The sequence below is a fragment of the Trachurus japonicus genome, chromosome 22, assembly GCF_045865225.1.
Source record: "Trachurus japonicus isolate A0001 chromosome 22, Traja_1.0".
NCBI classification, from domain to species: Eukaryota; Metazoa; Chordata; class Actinopteri; order Carangiformes; family Carangidae; genus Trachurus; species Trachurus japonicus.
This window is the reverse complement of record NC_140928.1, coordinates 24,097,480-24,114,690: the sequence shown is the minus strand read 5'-3', so window position 1 is coordinate 24,114,690 and position 17,211 is coordinate 24,097,480. Positions and strand designations below refer to the sequence as shown.

At 41.1% G+C, this 17,211-nt stretch overlaps 1 protein-coding gene across 4 annotated transcripts in view; it reads right to left on the bottom strand.

Annotated features, from left to right (window-relative positions):
* Positions 1 to 17,211, bottom strand: part of rragd (ras-related GTP binding D) — a 44,981-nt gene that overhangs the window by 13,229 nt on the left and 14,541 nt on the right. For all 4 annotated transcript variants that reach the window (XR_015034733.1, XM_085767534.1, XM_085767535.1 and 1 more), the window contains exon 7: positions 788 to 936. Coding sequence is in view for 3 of the 4 variants with exons in the window: in XM_085767534.1 (XP_085623660.1) it covers positions 788 to 936 (149 nt within the window). In the remaining variant the exon portion in view is untranslated. The remainder of the gene's footprint in view (positions 1 to 787; positions 937 to 17,211) is intronic.

The window sequence follows — 17,211 nt, the reverse complement described above, 5'->3', positions numbered from 1 at the left end:
CTGCATGTTGAAGTACACCGCTGCATTCAGGACATCAAAGGAAGTGGCCTCACACCTGCTGAGCGGCTCTGCCTCATCGCAGGTCCATTGACATGCTTTCAAGGTGGCTATCTGGGCAGAGCAGTACTGCGGACACTGTAGGTGATCCGCTCATAAACAATGAGACAGGACGAGTCCACCTGACCTGAGCATCCAGCATCTTGTGGCAGGCGTCGCCCCTCACTCCATCAGAAGCCACTTCAAAGTGAAGCAGTATCCTCCTGCTGCTGCTGCTGCTCAGCTTGCAGCAGCTGTTTTGAGGAGGCCTTGCATATACCATATGTATGGAATTCACAATAACTGATAATACTACACACACACACACACACACACACACACAAACAAATCCAGAAAACAGCACCATCAATCTGACAACACATGTGCAACACATACTCACAACACAAAGGAAGTGTTTCCAGCCTCATTTCAACTCTCTGCAACCTTTGAGGTTAAAAGTTGGAAACACTTCTGTTATATTGGAAGTACTTGCAGCATCTTGTCAAATTGAAGTTTTGTGAACATCACAGAATTCACCCGAGTATTGGTATCACCACTGAGTTCAACAAGCTGCATTCACTGCTGCCATGTGATGAGTCAAAGCTGGGTCTGAAGGACACATGGCCTAGCCTACAAAAATGGTCATGATCTCATTGAGAGGGATTTATTTGAGTTAACGGTACTAGGAAGGTGTAGTGAAGAACTTTTTCTACCATGCACGTAAATGCCATGAGTCTAACCGTGGACTGACCTTTCCTCTCGAAGCTGTCCCTGCGGAGGAAGCAGACCACGGCGAGGAACTTGGTGACCTCCTTCAGATACATGACCGTAGTGTTGTTCAGATGGATGATGGCCATAGACTCCTTGTCATAGGGTATGCCAGCCTCACACTCTGACAGCCTGAGGAAGAAACACAGCAGTGCTAAATAAATAATGCATCTTCCGACATACAACGCTGGCCTTGTTTCAAAAAATGGAGAGCACCGAGGGAGAATTTTCTGTTGTTGCACTGCTGCTATTACGGCTTCTTGTTTTGGACAATTTCAAAGGAAGCACACAGTGGTTGCTTTTCAGAAACACAACAGACCTCTGATTTAGTATTCATCCACAGGAATGCGGAGAGCAAGGTGGAGGATGAGGGAGGCTAAGAGTGCTGCAGTAAAAAAAAAAAAGCAGTTTAAAGGCAAATAGGAAGAAGAGGAGGAGCAGGAGGGCACAGAGACACTAGCAGTGGACAGAAAGAGCAGGCTGTTTCTGGTTCTCCCTGGTTATTTATTCTATTTGCACAAAGGAATTATTACCTTCAGTCCATCTGGTGAATAAACATTTTTTCTACATGTAATAGATTTCTGAGCTTTTTCCCTTTTTCAACCACAAGGGGGATTTTAATTTTGCAGCAGGTACAGGTTAATTCAAGCATCAGCTGTTTATTGTAATCACATAGCTCCACTACATGAGAAGTTAACACCAGACACTCAGGAAGAGGAAGACTCCTGCAGGTCAACACAACTTCTCAAACTAAGTCGGATGAGAAGAGTGGAATTGTAAGTGTGAGGTTGTGTTTTCTGTCATGGAAAAAAGCAAAACAAACAGGACCTGATATCACCTGCACAGTTTAACATCTCAGATAGACCAAATCTAAACCTAATCCAAAAGGTGGATGCTGTATTTCAACCAGCATACATGTTGCATGTTACATAACAGTTGCCGCTCCAGTTACGTCTTCCTTAATTTGGCAGTTAGCAGCTGAACAAGAACAAGTTTGGGAGAAAAGCCAGTGCGTCCCCTTTAAATCAAATATGAGAGTGTTTGTGTTGTTTAGGTGTAGAATAAGCAGGTTGTTTTCAGTCAGGGGTGGGAGAGGTGCAGGCTCTGTTGCTCTGACACTCAAACCACTGCAGGGCCAGAACATAAAACAGTGAAGGTGCTCGGTCTGAGGGCAGTAAGATGTGATAAATAATCCAGAGCTAAAAAGTGATGACTGCATTAATGTTTATCTATGTACCTGCATCTGGATCAGACAATTCTCATATTAAAATTTTATGGTGGGCCTTTGGGAATTTTATACTGTGCTTGGTCTGATGTTTTCACCGTTAGCCTCCTGTAAGAGGAACTACCACAAAGGTGGTTCCAGTACATTGTCTGGGGACAGATAGCATCACAACTTTGCACAACTTTACGAGTAAAAAAATAAAAATAAAAGCTGTGTTAGCATGGGCATGGCTGACTTATGAACAATGATAATAATATAGCAATGAATACTGACGGGTCAGAAAGTCAACATGTTGACAGGTAGTGGTACACGAGGTCAAAGTTCACTTGACAGAGATTAAAATCAGCAAATTTAAATTAATTTCTTCCATTGGTCTTAAATGTGCTGCTACAGACATTTCCTTTTCACTCGGACCTCATCCATCCATCCATCCATCCATCCATCCATCCATCCATCCATCCATCCATCCATCCTCCATCCAGCCATCCATCCATCCATCCATCCATCATCTATCTATCAAATGCAATTTACATAAAAATCTACTGGAATCTGCACTGATTTATAATACATAATAAACTGGTCCTATGTTACTTGAGGCACGTTAACCTGAAATATACAACGCCTGACATTTTTTATATCCGATAATTTGTGAGACTAGATTTTGTCGAAACTTTCAGTCAGCACTTTGTTAACAGAATCACTGAATTTGATGTCACAGCTACTTTAATTGAGAAAATGATAATGAGATATTTTGTGTTCTCACTGTTTTATTGACTTTAACCTGTGCATATTTAATCATCATTTTAGCTTATTTTTCTTAGAACTAAAGACTTGCACCAAGAAAGAAATTACAAAAGTAGTAACTAACAATAGTTAAAAGATTAAAGCAGTGTATTTGCAATTTTGCACCATGGAAAGTGATGAAAGGTGTTCAGCCTGTGTATTGTCAAGTTGTTTCTTTTTTTATTTTAAACCAAAAATGAAAGAGAGAGAGAGAGAACAGCCAGTTTTTGCAGTGCCTGACGTAATTGATATCAAGTGGGAGTAAGAATAAAAATAAAAATAAAAACTTTTTGTTTTTTGTTTGGTGCATTTTCCATTATTTCTTTTTTCCCCATGCTAATTAACAACAAAATATGGGCAGCATATGAAATTAAATCCTTTCTCCTGTTTCTTTTACCTGCAACTTGTTTCTTTGGCCTCTTTACACATTACCATCAAGTATAATAGTATTTTTATTTGTTACTTATATTTCTTGTGAGTAAAGACTACACAACTATATATTTTACTTATGTGAAAACTTGAGCCCTTGAGTCCACCATTCGCAGCCACAGGTTATAATATTATAAGGTATTCAAAGATGCCTTTTTTTTTTACCATAGTCTAAATTTTCAGATTTCTTACTTAAGCCCGACAGAAGTGAAGAGAATTCAGTTTGTGGTGCTTTGAAATAAACATGTAAATAATTCAATAGCAAAATCTACTTTCAGAAACACTGCTCCTGTTATACGGTGGCCCTGAAAGTTCAACACGCTGCAAATTGAGAAAATACATTCAGCACACTCCCATTCAGAAAATATCTTCATCTGTTAGACAACACATGAGCTGCAAATACACAAAACACACACTGAAAGTTATGAACTTGGCAAGGACGCATTTCCATGCTTTAAACATAAAGAATCACTTGCACTTTCAGTTCAATGCTTTCAACTCACAAAACTCACAAAGCCAGTGCATCAAGTCGAGTCAATCACTTCATTTTGTCACCTGGAAACAGCTTGGTTGTCATCTGTTCTCTTTGCATTGTGTATGGTCTCGATATGACAGGGACACAACAACCCCTCCAAAACAAAGAGGACTTCCTATATCTATTCACCTACAGTTGTGTTCAAAATAATAGCAGTCCGACATCACTTGCAAGATAAATCACTGATTTTGTTAGAATTTCAACCTTTTTTTTTCAACTTTTACTAGAAGGTTTAGTAAAGGTATAGAAAACCAACAGACCCAACAGGCATGACGTGCATGCTGCTGATTCTGTGAAACTGAATCATTTACTGAAAGGGGCGTGTTCAAAAAAATAGCAGTGCCAGGTTCAATTATTGAGGTAATTGATTATGTGAAAAAAAAAATAGGTGTTAAACAGGTGGCCCTTATTCAAGGATCAAGGCAACTGATGCTGCATATGCTGGCTGTGCAAAATGGGTTGTTCAAGACACTGTTAAGAAGAAGAGCATTCTTTGATTAAGAAATTAATAAAAGAGGGGAAAACCTATAAAGAAGTGCAGAAAATGATAGGCTGTTCAGCTAAAATGATATCAAACACTTTAAAATGGCAGCCAAAACCAGAAAGGCGAGGAAGAAAAAGAAAAACGACTATTCGAAGGGATCGGAGAATAACCAAAATGGCAAAGGCTCAGCCAATGATCAGCTCCAGGAGGATCAAAGAAGATCTAAGATTGCCTGTGAGTACTGTAACAATCAGACAACGTCTATGTGAAGCCAAGCTACCACCAAGAAGCCCCCGCAAAGTCCCATTGTTAAAAAAAATACATGTAATGAAGCGGTTACAATTTGCCAAATAACACATTGACTGGCCTAAAAAGAAATGGCGTAATATTTTGTGGACTGATGAGAGTAAGATTGTTCTTTTTGGGTCTGAGGGCCACAGACAGTTTGTCAGCCGTCCTGCAAACACTGAATTTGAGCCACAGTACACAGTGAAGACGGTGAAGCATGGTGGTACAAGCATCATGATATGGGGATGTTTCTCGTACTATGGTGTTGGTCCTATTCATCGCATACCAGGGATCATGGATCAGTTTGAGTACACCAGAATACTGGAAGAAGTCATGTTGACGTATACTGAAGAGGAAATGACCCCAAACAAGACAATGACCCCAAACACACCAGCAAGCGTGTAAAAAAAGATGTCAACACTGCTATTTTTTTGAACATTATATTTCTTGACTTTCTGTAAAATATTATCAAATTAAATTACTTTTTCCAATTTTCTTGGTTTGAAATAGAATATGCAGTGTCCCCAATGCAGTTGTGTTCCTTAAAATACAATTTATTTGAAGATTTTTTAAACACACTGCTATTATTATGAACATAACTGTATATTTAAATAAATATCTATATAATCAATGTTGTCAAACACATCGATAATAAACAGACTGCTTTCTTCAGCTGTATTTACTCTGAAATGATCAGAGACCGGGTTAGAAGAGACAGGCCACCTCTTGCTTTTATTACAGTCATAGTGAGCAAGAGAGAGAGAGAGAGAGGGAGAAACCAAAGGGCCACCAAGGCCAAGAGCTAAACCCATATGGCATATGTGAGGAACCGCCAGACATACTGTTTCTTTTAGTCTCTCACACAGCTCTCAGCCTCCATCTGGGACCTTTAAGTCTCTCTCTCTCTGGTTGATAAGTAACGTTTTTCCTCTCTGTCTTTGTCTCTGTCTCTCTCCCCCTCTCTCCTGCTGCTCTCTGTTCGTTCGTTCAGTCTTCAGTCGTTTATTTCTTCCTCTGCCTCCTTTATTTGGTTTATCTGCTGTAATGGAGGCGAAGCTCAGTATATTGGAAGTGCTTCTGCTGCTGCTCTGGGTGATGAAATGTCCCTTTCTTGGTGGCATGATATCAACACAGAGCAAAGCATAATGCAATGGACAACATTTAGTTATATGTGTGCTGCAGTTTAAACAACAGAGAAAATGTAATTGTCTGAAATGTTAAGCTTTCTCACACATAAATGAGATCTGGACCGACAGTAAGAACTCGCTGAAGTTCTCTCCATATGCAAATCTACGCCCTTGGGTTGTGTTGTGTGCATTTAAAACTCAAGTTTTTTTTCTGATTTAGTCTGTGTTTACATGTTTGTCTTACGATGCAGCACATTGAGCTGTCAGGGCCACCATGCGTCATTCTTTACAAAGCTTCACTTTTTAATGTGTGTCCTGTTACTCTGGAAACCTCAGACTCAAGATAAACAGCTGGCATGGTTACCAGTTGTGAGTTCTCCCACCTTCCCACACTGTGGGTGGTACCAGCACGTCGTTGGAAGGTAAATTCACACACTTTTGCATCGAGTCACTATACGAGATATGACGCACGGAAACTGTTCACTCGCTGGTCACTCAAGTTTAGTTCCTGTTTTATTTTGAAGTTATGTGTTTTCCTGTGTGTCATAGACTGTCTTTGGTCCATAGATATATATAAGAAGACTAGATGACTCACCCGCCAAACAGTTTGATCTTTTATGAACGTTTTTGCAGTTATGATGCAGCATACTTAAAGGGACAACGAGGAGTTTCTATTTGGTTATAAAAAAAAGTCTCACGTTAATGTGGATGAATCTCCGCTACCCACACTTGTTAATGGCTCCATTTTCGATAAATATATCGTTTTGTCTCTATCGTTATTTTGTTATTATTAGTGGTGGTGGAAATGCTGGGCGAGCCGACTAGTGTTTCCTTACTTTTGGTTTTGCGGACGCTGCCCGACGGGTCATGGGAATAACGCCGCCGAATCGCCGTTTATGGTCTGAACTACAACGGTATGTGATCGTCTGACTTTAATTCTTGATGAATGAAAACATTCTTGGCAAGACGTCCGTCTTGCGCCGGTCCGAAAATCTCACCGTGCGTAAATGTAGTAGTACTTCGTTTCCAAACCCTTCCAGTCCCTTTAAAATCATGGATAATTTTAATCATGTACTCTTTTTTAAATAAAAGTAACATTATACAAATAGTTAAAGTAAAAGCTACATACTGATTTATTTTTCACAGAGTTATCAATAGTTTTTTTTAGTGAAGATGACTGGATCACCCATCTACTGCACTCTAACTGCAGTCAGAGTCAGAGCAAGTTGCCTGTTCCATTATGGCTGACTGTGTGATGCACCTGCGTGTAGTCCAATCCACCTCTTGTCTTTGGTCATGGTCTGTGTCTTTCATTTCCTGTTGTGTTCCTGTTTTCTGTTTTATTTTGAAGTCTGTCTTACTCCTGTCTTCCTGTTAGGTTTCCCGCCATTTGATTACCTATGTGTTTCACCTGTCTTGATTGCACCACCTGTGTCTTCCCTTGTATATTAGTGTCTCCCTTTGTCTTTGTCTGATTGTTGTTGTTTTTGCCCCGTGTGCCAGTGTTTCCCCCCTGCTAGTTTTGTGAGTAGGATAAACTCTTTTGTGTCACCGAACCTGCATTTTTGCTTGAGTCTGCTTTTGGGTCCAATCTCCTCACCCCATGACAACTATGGCTCATCACTTGTGTGTTTCCACCCAGCATGTGATGGGTTTTAAGGTTGACCAGCTGTTTCATCTGAAAGAAAAGAGACTTGAGCAGACTTTCTCTTCTTTTTTGGGGGGGAAACTCAGAAAAGCCGTTTGAGCTGATGGAATAAACTTCCTGAAATGTGTCTAAGTAACTGTGAAGAAGTATAAAGGATTCACAGGGAATTATTTTTACACATCAATCTACAAACACAGCACCAAGCTGAGCTATTAATTATGAACTGTTCATACAGTATCAGCACCTGAGGCACCACTGGCAACCCAACACATGGTACAGTAGGAATATGAAAAAAAAACATCTCCATGCAACAGATGCCGGATTAAGCATAATTATCAAAATGAATAAAATGCTCACTCTTGCTTAATCTCATGTTGTCGTGGCCGTTAGCTTAGATGTGACGACACGCGAGAGCTAAGAATAGTCCCGCTGCTGCTCAGCCTGACAGCAGAGCAGAGCAGGGAAACATGCTCAGCTCATGTCAGTTCAGTCAGATGTGAATTCATCATTGTTGTGGAGGGAAAAAGAGATAATTGCGTTTCCCTGACAATAAGAGTTGGCTGCGTCAGTTGGCTGCGGAATATTTCAGTCACATTTCGAGCTTTCCAAACGTGTAGCGCGCCAGGTTTCTCACACCACCAGAGCTCATTAATTAAATGAGGTGAAAAAAGACTCCATTTCCTGAAGCCTCTAATTAAGGATAATATCCCAGCTGTTTTGTCACGATAATGACAGCAGCCTTCTGCATTGCAATCTGTTTTATGATTTATGAGAGCCGGTCTGACGGGCACCTGCAGTGCTCCCACGCTCACTCACCAACACAGGTGAGTGTGCACCTTTTAAAAGGTGGACAGTCCTGGTTAACTGAGTGGATGTTTATGATGAGAACATGATCTATTGACATCAGGTGTCCACCTCTGTGCGCAGGAGTCAGTCATGTGCTCCCTGCAACAGCTGCCATGGTTAAATATTCACTCACTTCAGGCCAAGTGTGGCCCAGTTCAGTTTAGACCCTCAGCTGTGACGCCCAGGGTAAACCACACACACGCATACACACAGGCAAGCTGTTATGGGGCACTGTTGGGGACATTAAAGACTTGCCCCCGAAATCACCCCTTAACCTTTAAAGGGATAGTTCAACATTTTGGCAAACTGGCCCATTGCCATAATCCCTATATTCATAGGAGTAGGTTTGTTACCTTTAAGAGACGGTGCAAGTTATTTTTAGAACGGTGGAGCAGAGCCGGGAGCTGCTCAGAGCTACACTTTGGAGGCTGAAGGGATTTCTTGGTTTCCCTCATCAAATGCACAATCCAACAACCTGTGGACAAGTTGTGACTTGCACATTCACCACGCTATGAGATAATAACGGAGCGTTACGAGACAGAGTTGTTTTCAAGGCAAATGCAGAGACTGCTTGCCGAAAAACTGCGGGAACGCGCATCATCGGTTTTGCGTAAATTTACATCAAAAACAACTCTGTCAGGGCGGTGTGTGGCGCAGTGGTTAAGGCAGCCGCCCCTTGTAGAGGCTACAGTCCTCAACGCAGGCGTCCCTGGTTCGAATCCCGCGTCGGGCAGACCTTTCCTGCATGTCATTCCCCCTCTCTCTGCCTCCCCCTTTCCTGTCTATCTCACTGTGCTATCAAATAAAGGCAAAAAACGCCAAAAAATATACTTAAAAAAAAACAACAACTCTGTCTCGTAACGTTCCGTTATTATCTCATAGCGTGGTGAATGTGCAGGTCACAACTTTTGTTGAACTATCCCTTCAAGTCACTTTGACTTCACTTCTTCTCCTACACTCAACCAGATAGTCATTGTGCTTGTAGCTAAGTAAACAGTGAACATGTGTGTGACCATGTGTGGTGGAACCTGGTGCTTTTATGCTCCAACAGGTCCTGACTCCTGAGGTTGTTTAGGTTGGAGGACATGTTGAATTTAACACTTCTGAGAAAGCACTAGCATACATACAGTTGTTTTCAAGGCAAATGCCCCCGACGGGAACACGCATCAGCGGTTTTGCATGAATTTACCTCGGATTATGGCAATGGGCCAATTTGCCAAAATGTTGAACTATCCCTTTAATCTTTAACCCCCTGCTTTAACCAGTAACACCTACATCAGATTTTTTTTTTCTAATTGGACAAGATGTCCAAAATTAGGGCTGAAACTTCTCCCCAAAAGTTTATTTTTTTGTGCACTTGATACTGTTTTTGTTTTTGTTTTATTTTCGTGATGTGGTAGCAGCATGATTCTGTACAATATGATGTGATTGTGAAGAAGACTGAAACCTATATAATAAATCAGATTAAGCCCCAGTGTATGTAAAAAAGGGCTGCAGAGTCATGAATTGTACATTAAAACAAATGTTGTCGGATGAACCTCTGAGTCACTGGACTGGTGAAATCATCTTTAAACTGGATGAAATAATTGTTGGACTTATCTGTGTTCACAACATCGAAGCCTCAAGCCCCTGAGTGGGTGTTTCCCACAGCACTGGCTGACTGACAACGGAGAGGTGGTGTTGCTAGGAGACAGATCAACTTCTGTGGTGTGCTTCTGACTGGAGAACATCATCATACACCATGAAGAAACATGTGCTTCATTCCTAAGAGTAGGCAGTTGGGCTTTTTGAGCATGGAAAAAGACATTTCACACACAAATTGTGTTTTCAAGTCAATTTTTACTTGAGAAAATACAAACCTAGCATGAGCAAAAAATTAATTCTGAGCTTGATTAATGGATCTCCTGTTTGCTTTATTCACATACGGTAGTCACTAATAATATAGTCAGAGATTCCCTCAGAAAAATCTGCTCTATGCTCAGCTGTTCTGCACACTCGCTCTGCTTTGCACAGTGTCACAAAAGTTGTAAAACATAATCTGAGGCCTGCTGTGCACAAATGTAACGCAATATGAACCACATTTGCTGTGACACCCTTGACAAAACCTTGTAACTTTTTTAAAGAAACTTGAGGTCTTATGGCCGCCATCAGTGAGCAGAGAATCCTGGGACCATTCCCATAAATAGGCGTTATGCACAGTTCCACTACTTCCTGAACTTAAACAAGCTCCTTTATTTCCTGTCTTACATTATTGGACAAACTGATTAATCCAGGTGTGTCTGACCATTGTTGTGACTACTGAGGTCGGAGTCAGACACACCTGGATTAATCAGTTTGTCCAATAATGTAAGACAGGAAATAAAGGAGCTTGTTTAAGTTCAGGAAGTAGTGGAGCTGTGCATAAAGCCTATTTGGGGAGCTTGGTGTCTGAATGGTGACGTGCATTTGTGTTGCTGTCTTTCTCCAGAATCTTTTACTGCACCTTTGTCATGACCCTTAACAACATGTGACATCTGAGATGAGCCACATTGCTGTTTGTACTCCACTCATACAGACCCCAAGTGCTGTGTTTGTCCTAAGAGGGAGGGCAAATGACCAGAGGCCAAACACACCAGAGACTTTCTAACGTGCAGATGCTGTTTTTACAGGACCTATGGCCATTCTCACATGTTGTTTCTAAAAAAGACAACTTTTTTTTGGTGTACATCAAATTGTACTCTGTCTGAAATGCTCAAGGCTCTTTAGGCCTCCTCGCTGCTCTGATCCGGACCAATCAGAGCCCCAGTGGGCTCATCGCAACACCTGCCCTCGACTTGCTTCCTTCTTAAGTGCAGTTGCAAACTGTTTTTGTTCGGTGCTTTACCCTTCATCACTAACTCAGCGTTCAGGACCCACCACTGTGTTCTCCACTCTCTGGTCTCCTGGCCCTCACTGAACCAGAGGGGACAACGCCATTGGATTTTTATTTACAAAGCCATCCAGGATAAACGCCCCTCCTATCTGTGCAAGCTGTTTCCAGCTCACAGTGTGTAGGCTACAGCGTCTGCTCTTACACACAGAAGCTGTATAAAATCCCAGCGGTGTCATACAGAGCAGCTTTCTCCTGGTCCTGGAACCACATTCAGAACTCTCTACAACTTCCTGGACTCATTTCCTCGGGTGAATTCAAGGCTCTTTTAGCAGAGCCTTGAATAGCAGCTGCACAATAATGTGCAGCTGCTATTCTTAACTGACCGTTTATTGTAATGTTGTTTGTATTGTTATGACCAACTGCTTTTTATTATTGTTGTTGCACCAGTTCAGCCTCTTGGCTAGGTCTCCCTTGCAAAAGCAATCCAATCTCAAGTCACATCACATCTTGGTAAAATAAAGGTTAAATAGACCTGTGTCTTCAGTGATCACTGCAGTGAACTTGTTTGCTTGGTTGCTTGTTTGCCTGACGCTCTCTGTACTCACCACAGCCCATCTGTGCGACATACTGTATGACACCAAAGGTCACAGGCCTAAGAACAGGAAGCTGACTGTCAGGTTAATGAGCTGATATAACAAACTGTCTTTACACAAATATTTAAACAATTCAATTGTGGCACAGCATGGGAAATATTCATGTTACTGCAGAAAATTAAAAAAATGTATTTGGAAATGACCATTTTGATTATACAAGACATCAGAACCACATGTATGTATCCATGGACTTCTTTGCTAAATTCATTCTTATTTTCAATTAGGTTTAAATTTTCTCCACTTGTGACTTACTGCTCACTGTTTTGACAGTAATTTTTACATTACATTATGTATGTATATGAGATTGTGTATTTTTTATTCTTATCTCTTCTGATAAAATCAATTAGTCACTCTAACTACAGAGCTCTCAAGCTTATTTACTGTAGCCTGGCTCTCGCCAGACCCTTGTAGTTCCGCAAAGCTACGCTGAGCTCCGCACAAGGGTCTGGGACTGCTCCATAGGCGATTCATTTCAGAAGGCGGGGCCTTGTAAAAAAATCTTGTATGTGATTGGATAAACCACTTGTCCGTTATCTTGAATGACATGCTACTTCAGCCACTCACTGCGAGCCGCCATTGTTGTTTGACTCAAACAGTCGCTTCAGCGCTACATCACACCTCAGAAAGTCCCGCCCGGCGATCCTGATTGGTTCATTATTTTTTGCTCCGGGGAAGAAGTTTGCATTGGCCTCGAGTCCAGACCCTTGTGCGAAGCTGAGCGTAGCGCCTCTGGCGTAGCTTTGCGGAACTACAAGGGTCTGGCGAGAGCCAGGCTATATTTACTGTGCTCTAGCTGTTCTCCTCTTCTTTTACCCTTACATTCACCTACCCCCTTGCTTTTGTCAAACTCAATGACATAGTTAAGATCATATTGTTAGGCTTGTACACCATGACTGGTTTGACATGAAAAATTCAGAGGTGTTGTTCAAATGTACAAGAATTATATGACATGTCATGACAGCTGGCCCAATTATTTTCCGAGTAAACCCCACTGTTCTGTTTTCAGTGCACAACCTCCTGAAAATCTGAATATCTGTCACACAACCTGCACGTCCTGTTACACTGACTCACACTTACTCTGCCATGGGCCACACACAGAAACTAATGGAGCCTATATCCTATATGTACATTCTGAGTGGGGGCAAGTCTTCCAAATTATTAAATAAAACTTATCATTCTATTAATAAATGCTTATTCTGTGAAAGACTGGTGAGCAATGTGAAGGATTAAAAGGAGTCAGAGACAGATGGAAAATGCATGTGATATGTGAACAAAAAAGAAAAGAATTTTAAAAAATAGGATATTTTCCTGCTTCGAAATTCAGCCCTGAATGTTCTATTGTTATCATAAAAGGAAAAACTGCTGTGAGAATGTGAATAATGAACTCTGTATTATCTGAGGTCAGATGTGGGCCGCAAATATTTCTGAGATTTTCAAGTGGAACTGCTGGCCATGATCATCAAGTGTGAGTGATTATGCTTCCTTACCCACTTTAAAGTCCTGAATCTCTGATAATATCAGGGGCAGCTTTAGAAAATCATCAGTAAAACTGACGACTGAAAGCTAAATACAGAAATAAAGTTTCCTATGTCCTTTAGTTAAAGTAGAAGTTATTTCATGTTTTTTTGAAGATCAAAACTGTACAGACATAAGGCTATTTAAGGCCATGGTTTGAGATTTAACCTTATCCACCTCACCTTACCTTGCCTTGCCTTAAATTCTGACTTTTTTCTCAAAATTCTGAGATTAATGTCAGAATTCTGACTTTATTCTCAAAGCAGAGTGGTACTGTGTTGCCTTTGCCGGTGTAGTGCCAAAAACTGATTTCTGTCCGCGGGAGTAAAGAGCATTTTCGAACAAATACATTGACTGTTTGTCAGCGGTAACAACGATGGTATGTACTTGTAAGACGACAACGTGCATTTTAACAGATTTCGCAGCCATGTACGCTTGGCTGTTTATAATGTAATCAAGTGTTATAGTAACACAATCATTGTCAATAATGTTATTTTTATGTCTCTGTGTTTGGTATGTCCAATATTGTTGTTAGATTGACTGAAATTAATATGATTTATATCTGGCCTGTGTGTGTAACAGACATTTGGCACAGGGGTTTTCTGCCTCAAAAATGACCTTATGTCACTCACCAGAGTTACATTTAGAAGATTTGACCTTAACCAGTACTTTTTACCACTTGGAAAATGAGTAAAGGGCAATTGCAACGCATAATTTGGAGTTTATTCCTTGCCAAAAACTGATTTCAGCTCCTGGTGTTGCAGTGAAAGGGGTTTTGTTGTTGTTACATTGATTGCACTGTCATGCAGCTCATCATGACAGATGATTGGCTAAGAGAGTACTGTATCTGTCACTGCATAATCAGGGGAAAAGAACCAACTGACTGAGACTGTCCTGTCATTGGGAGAACCAGGATTTTTTTTCCCCCAGTGGATCACAAGATGGCTTAATGTGAAAAGATTAAAATACCAGAGAGACACAGAGAGAGTGGATCGTCAGGCTCTGGTGGTCGTCTGTCTCCCTCTCCAGCTAAAGATATTCGGTTCTGTCTCGCAGCTCCACCCACACACTTACTGCTCATGTTGGGTTTCTCCAACATGAGGCAACAGTGGAGTGACTCATTATAAATGAATAAAAAACTGAAAAATCATAAATATCTGACATAGAAACTTAGAGAAAAGGAGTAACACGCTTCAAACGGTTCAGATAGAAGGAGACCTTGGGGTAGATATATTTGTCATCAGTCCTGGGAACCAGGACGTTGGACGCTGGGAGACGTTGACAGGGGGAGAGCTACTTTCCTTGATCTATACAGCATGATCACAGCTAAGTGGCAGAGAGTGGATGCATGAATGTTGTCTGGTTTGTTTTCTCATCTGTGATCATCAGAAATAGGTTAATTAACATCTGTGTCATTCAAATACGTCTGCTGCTGTGTTTACTGCTGTTCTGCAGTCCGATCATCAGTCTGCACTGACCTTAGTTAGTGTTCTTTTAGCTGATGATCGTGATATTAAAATATCTCTCTTCTTCAGAAACGACAATAATAAAATGCCATTAAATTTCAAAGGTTGTGCAGGTTTCGACAAAACATGGTAGAGGCATTGGAAACAGACATGGAAAAGGAGGAGCCTGCACAGTTGTGTGACTTTCGGCAGCCTATGTTAGATGCAGTAACAGAGGCTAGAAACAATTTGAAAAGAATGAGCGACCTCTTTATGTTTCCCTTTAACAACCAAGACGAGAGAGTTAAATCTGCACGAGAAGGTGAAAAGACACACAATGGAGCTGATGTCTATCACCACACTAGAGATGGATACTTCATGTCTCAGACTGATTCCCTCCTCTACACCACAATCAGCCCAACTCATGTTTCTAGTTCACCAGAGCATGAAACGTCTCTTCAAGTGGACACATTAGACAAAGGTGGTGTTGTAGCGTTCAACACAGACGGCATCCTGACACTTTTCCTCGGAACTCCCTGTGTCCTTTGATGCATGTATTGCAGGAACAATCAGAGTGAAAATGATTACTGTTGATGTACTGACTACTTCATCAGACTATTAGAGAACTATAAGAGAAAAGCATCCCAGAGGACAACCTTTAGATTATTCTTCCCAGTGGAAAGCTTAAGAAGACTGTGGTTGAGCATAAAGAAAATGAATGAGGGGGAACTTGGCTCTACCCATCCATTCATCCACTTATCATTAGCAAATTAATTATCATTTCTCAAACAGGAAATGTATCATTTTGGTCACAATTAGGGAACATCAGACCCCAGTGAAGACATAGCTATTAACACATTAAATTAGCGCTAATTGGTTTAGTTACAAAAATGCCAGCATGACTTTTAAATGTTTTTTTTTTAGTAAATTAATTAAAAGGCTGGAAAAAGCAAGAAATTGTGGTTTTCATCTCAGCCAGCTGGAGGGTGTGTCTGTGTCAGTTTGATTGCGAGCAGTTGGCTGCTACATGTCATGGACAGACTGTGTTGTTGGATTGTTAGTGAAGAGTTTGCAGCACAGATCCAGGTGACAGGTGAAATGTTTCCATGCTGGTTAATGTGCAGCAGCTGCCTGTTCTGTGAAACTGCTGCTACTCCCTGGCAAAAGTCTTAGCAGGAACTAATGTGGGTTGTTGTATAGACTCTTTGGCTCTGTTGTATGTGGTCTATCTATGTATGTACTGATGCTACAGAGTTACTAAGTTACACTTATTGTCTCTGTGATAGCATCACAGTCAGAAAACTCAACAGGTGTAATAGCTGAGATCAAAATGAAATGTGGAGAGATCCATGATCTAATCATGTCATAATGACTACTGAGTGCTCATGGGTCGCAACTGCGACTCTGATCCTATTTGCTCATTTCTCCTGGTTCCTTCATGACATCGGAGGAATCGTTGTCTCATTAATTCCTCTTCCAGGTTGTGACTGAACTCTGAACCACTGAATCACACAGCTCTGGATCAGGAGCTAATTATCCTCCCGGCTGCAGTGATTATTGTGGAGAGGCTACAGAGCAGGTTCTGCTGGGATCAGAGGGGTTTACTTCACATTCAGCTCTGCACCACTATTATATCCAGTCTGCCAGTTCAACTACCCAGTACACTTCACCTCCATAAGGACAGTGATTTCAGCCACCAGTGTTTTCCTGAGCCATAATCAGTTCCATAACCACCACCACACAGATAGAGGCTGATAATCATATCAATAACTAGGTGTTTAATTCGATTTCTTCATTCAATGTTTTACTTTCTTCAACATAAACCCCTCAGATTTGAAGTACACAAACAGTTAACAGTGCAAGGATTGCATGATATAACAATGAACTGTAAACCATAACAGGATGTAAACTGTCATTTTACCACTGTTTACACTTAGTCAAGAAAGCATATCTGCCTGATAAGGTCAGTGTGTAGGACAGATTTCTAAATCACTGTAAAGACATACAGTGTGTGTGTGTGTGTGTGTATGTATGCGTGCCTTTTTCTGGATTGTCAAAGGCAGAACTTTTCAGATATTCCATGTTTTTGGCTACTACTTATGAACAAGAGACATGACACATCACCTTTCAGGTGTTCTGGTGACCTGGTGGGGTCAGCAGTTATAGAGCATCATTACCCTCCATCAGGAGTCATGTTTCTGACCAGTGTTCCCACTCTGGCTCTTCGGGTGCTAAATGCTCCTCGGTGGTCACCAGCTGCTTTAGAGCTTTTTCTCTGCTGCTGCAGCCAAATGTGACAGTGAGAGTGCGGTGGACCAGAACAGGGAAGTTGTGAAATGAGCAGAATAACTCTCTCTAATGTCGGGCGAAGCCAAGAGGAGTTGCAAATTCAACCAATTGTAGTTAATCAGGTGAATCTGTGGCTCCCTTGGTTTTACCCTAATTGGCTAATTATCATATTCTTTGAGAAATGTTAGAGACAAAGATGCAAAAAGAAAACAAAAATGTGTACTTGGATTAGAAACAGTGTTGTGCAAGTTTACGCTTCACAACACCTTAAAATTCAGATTGAAATGAA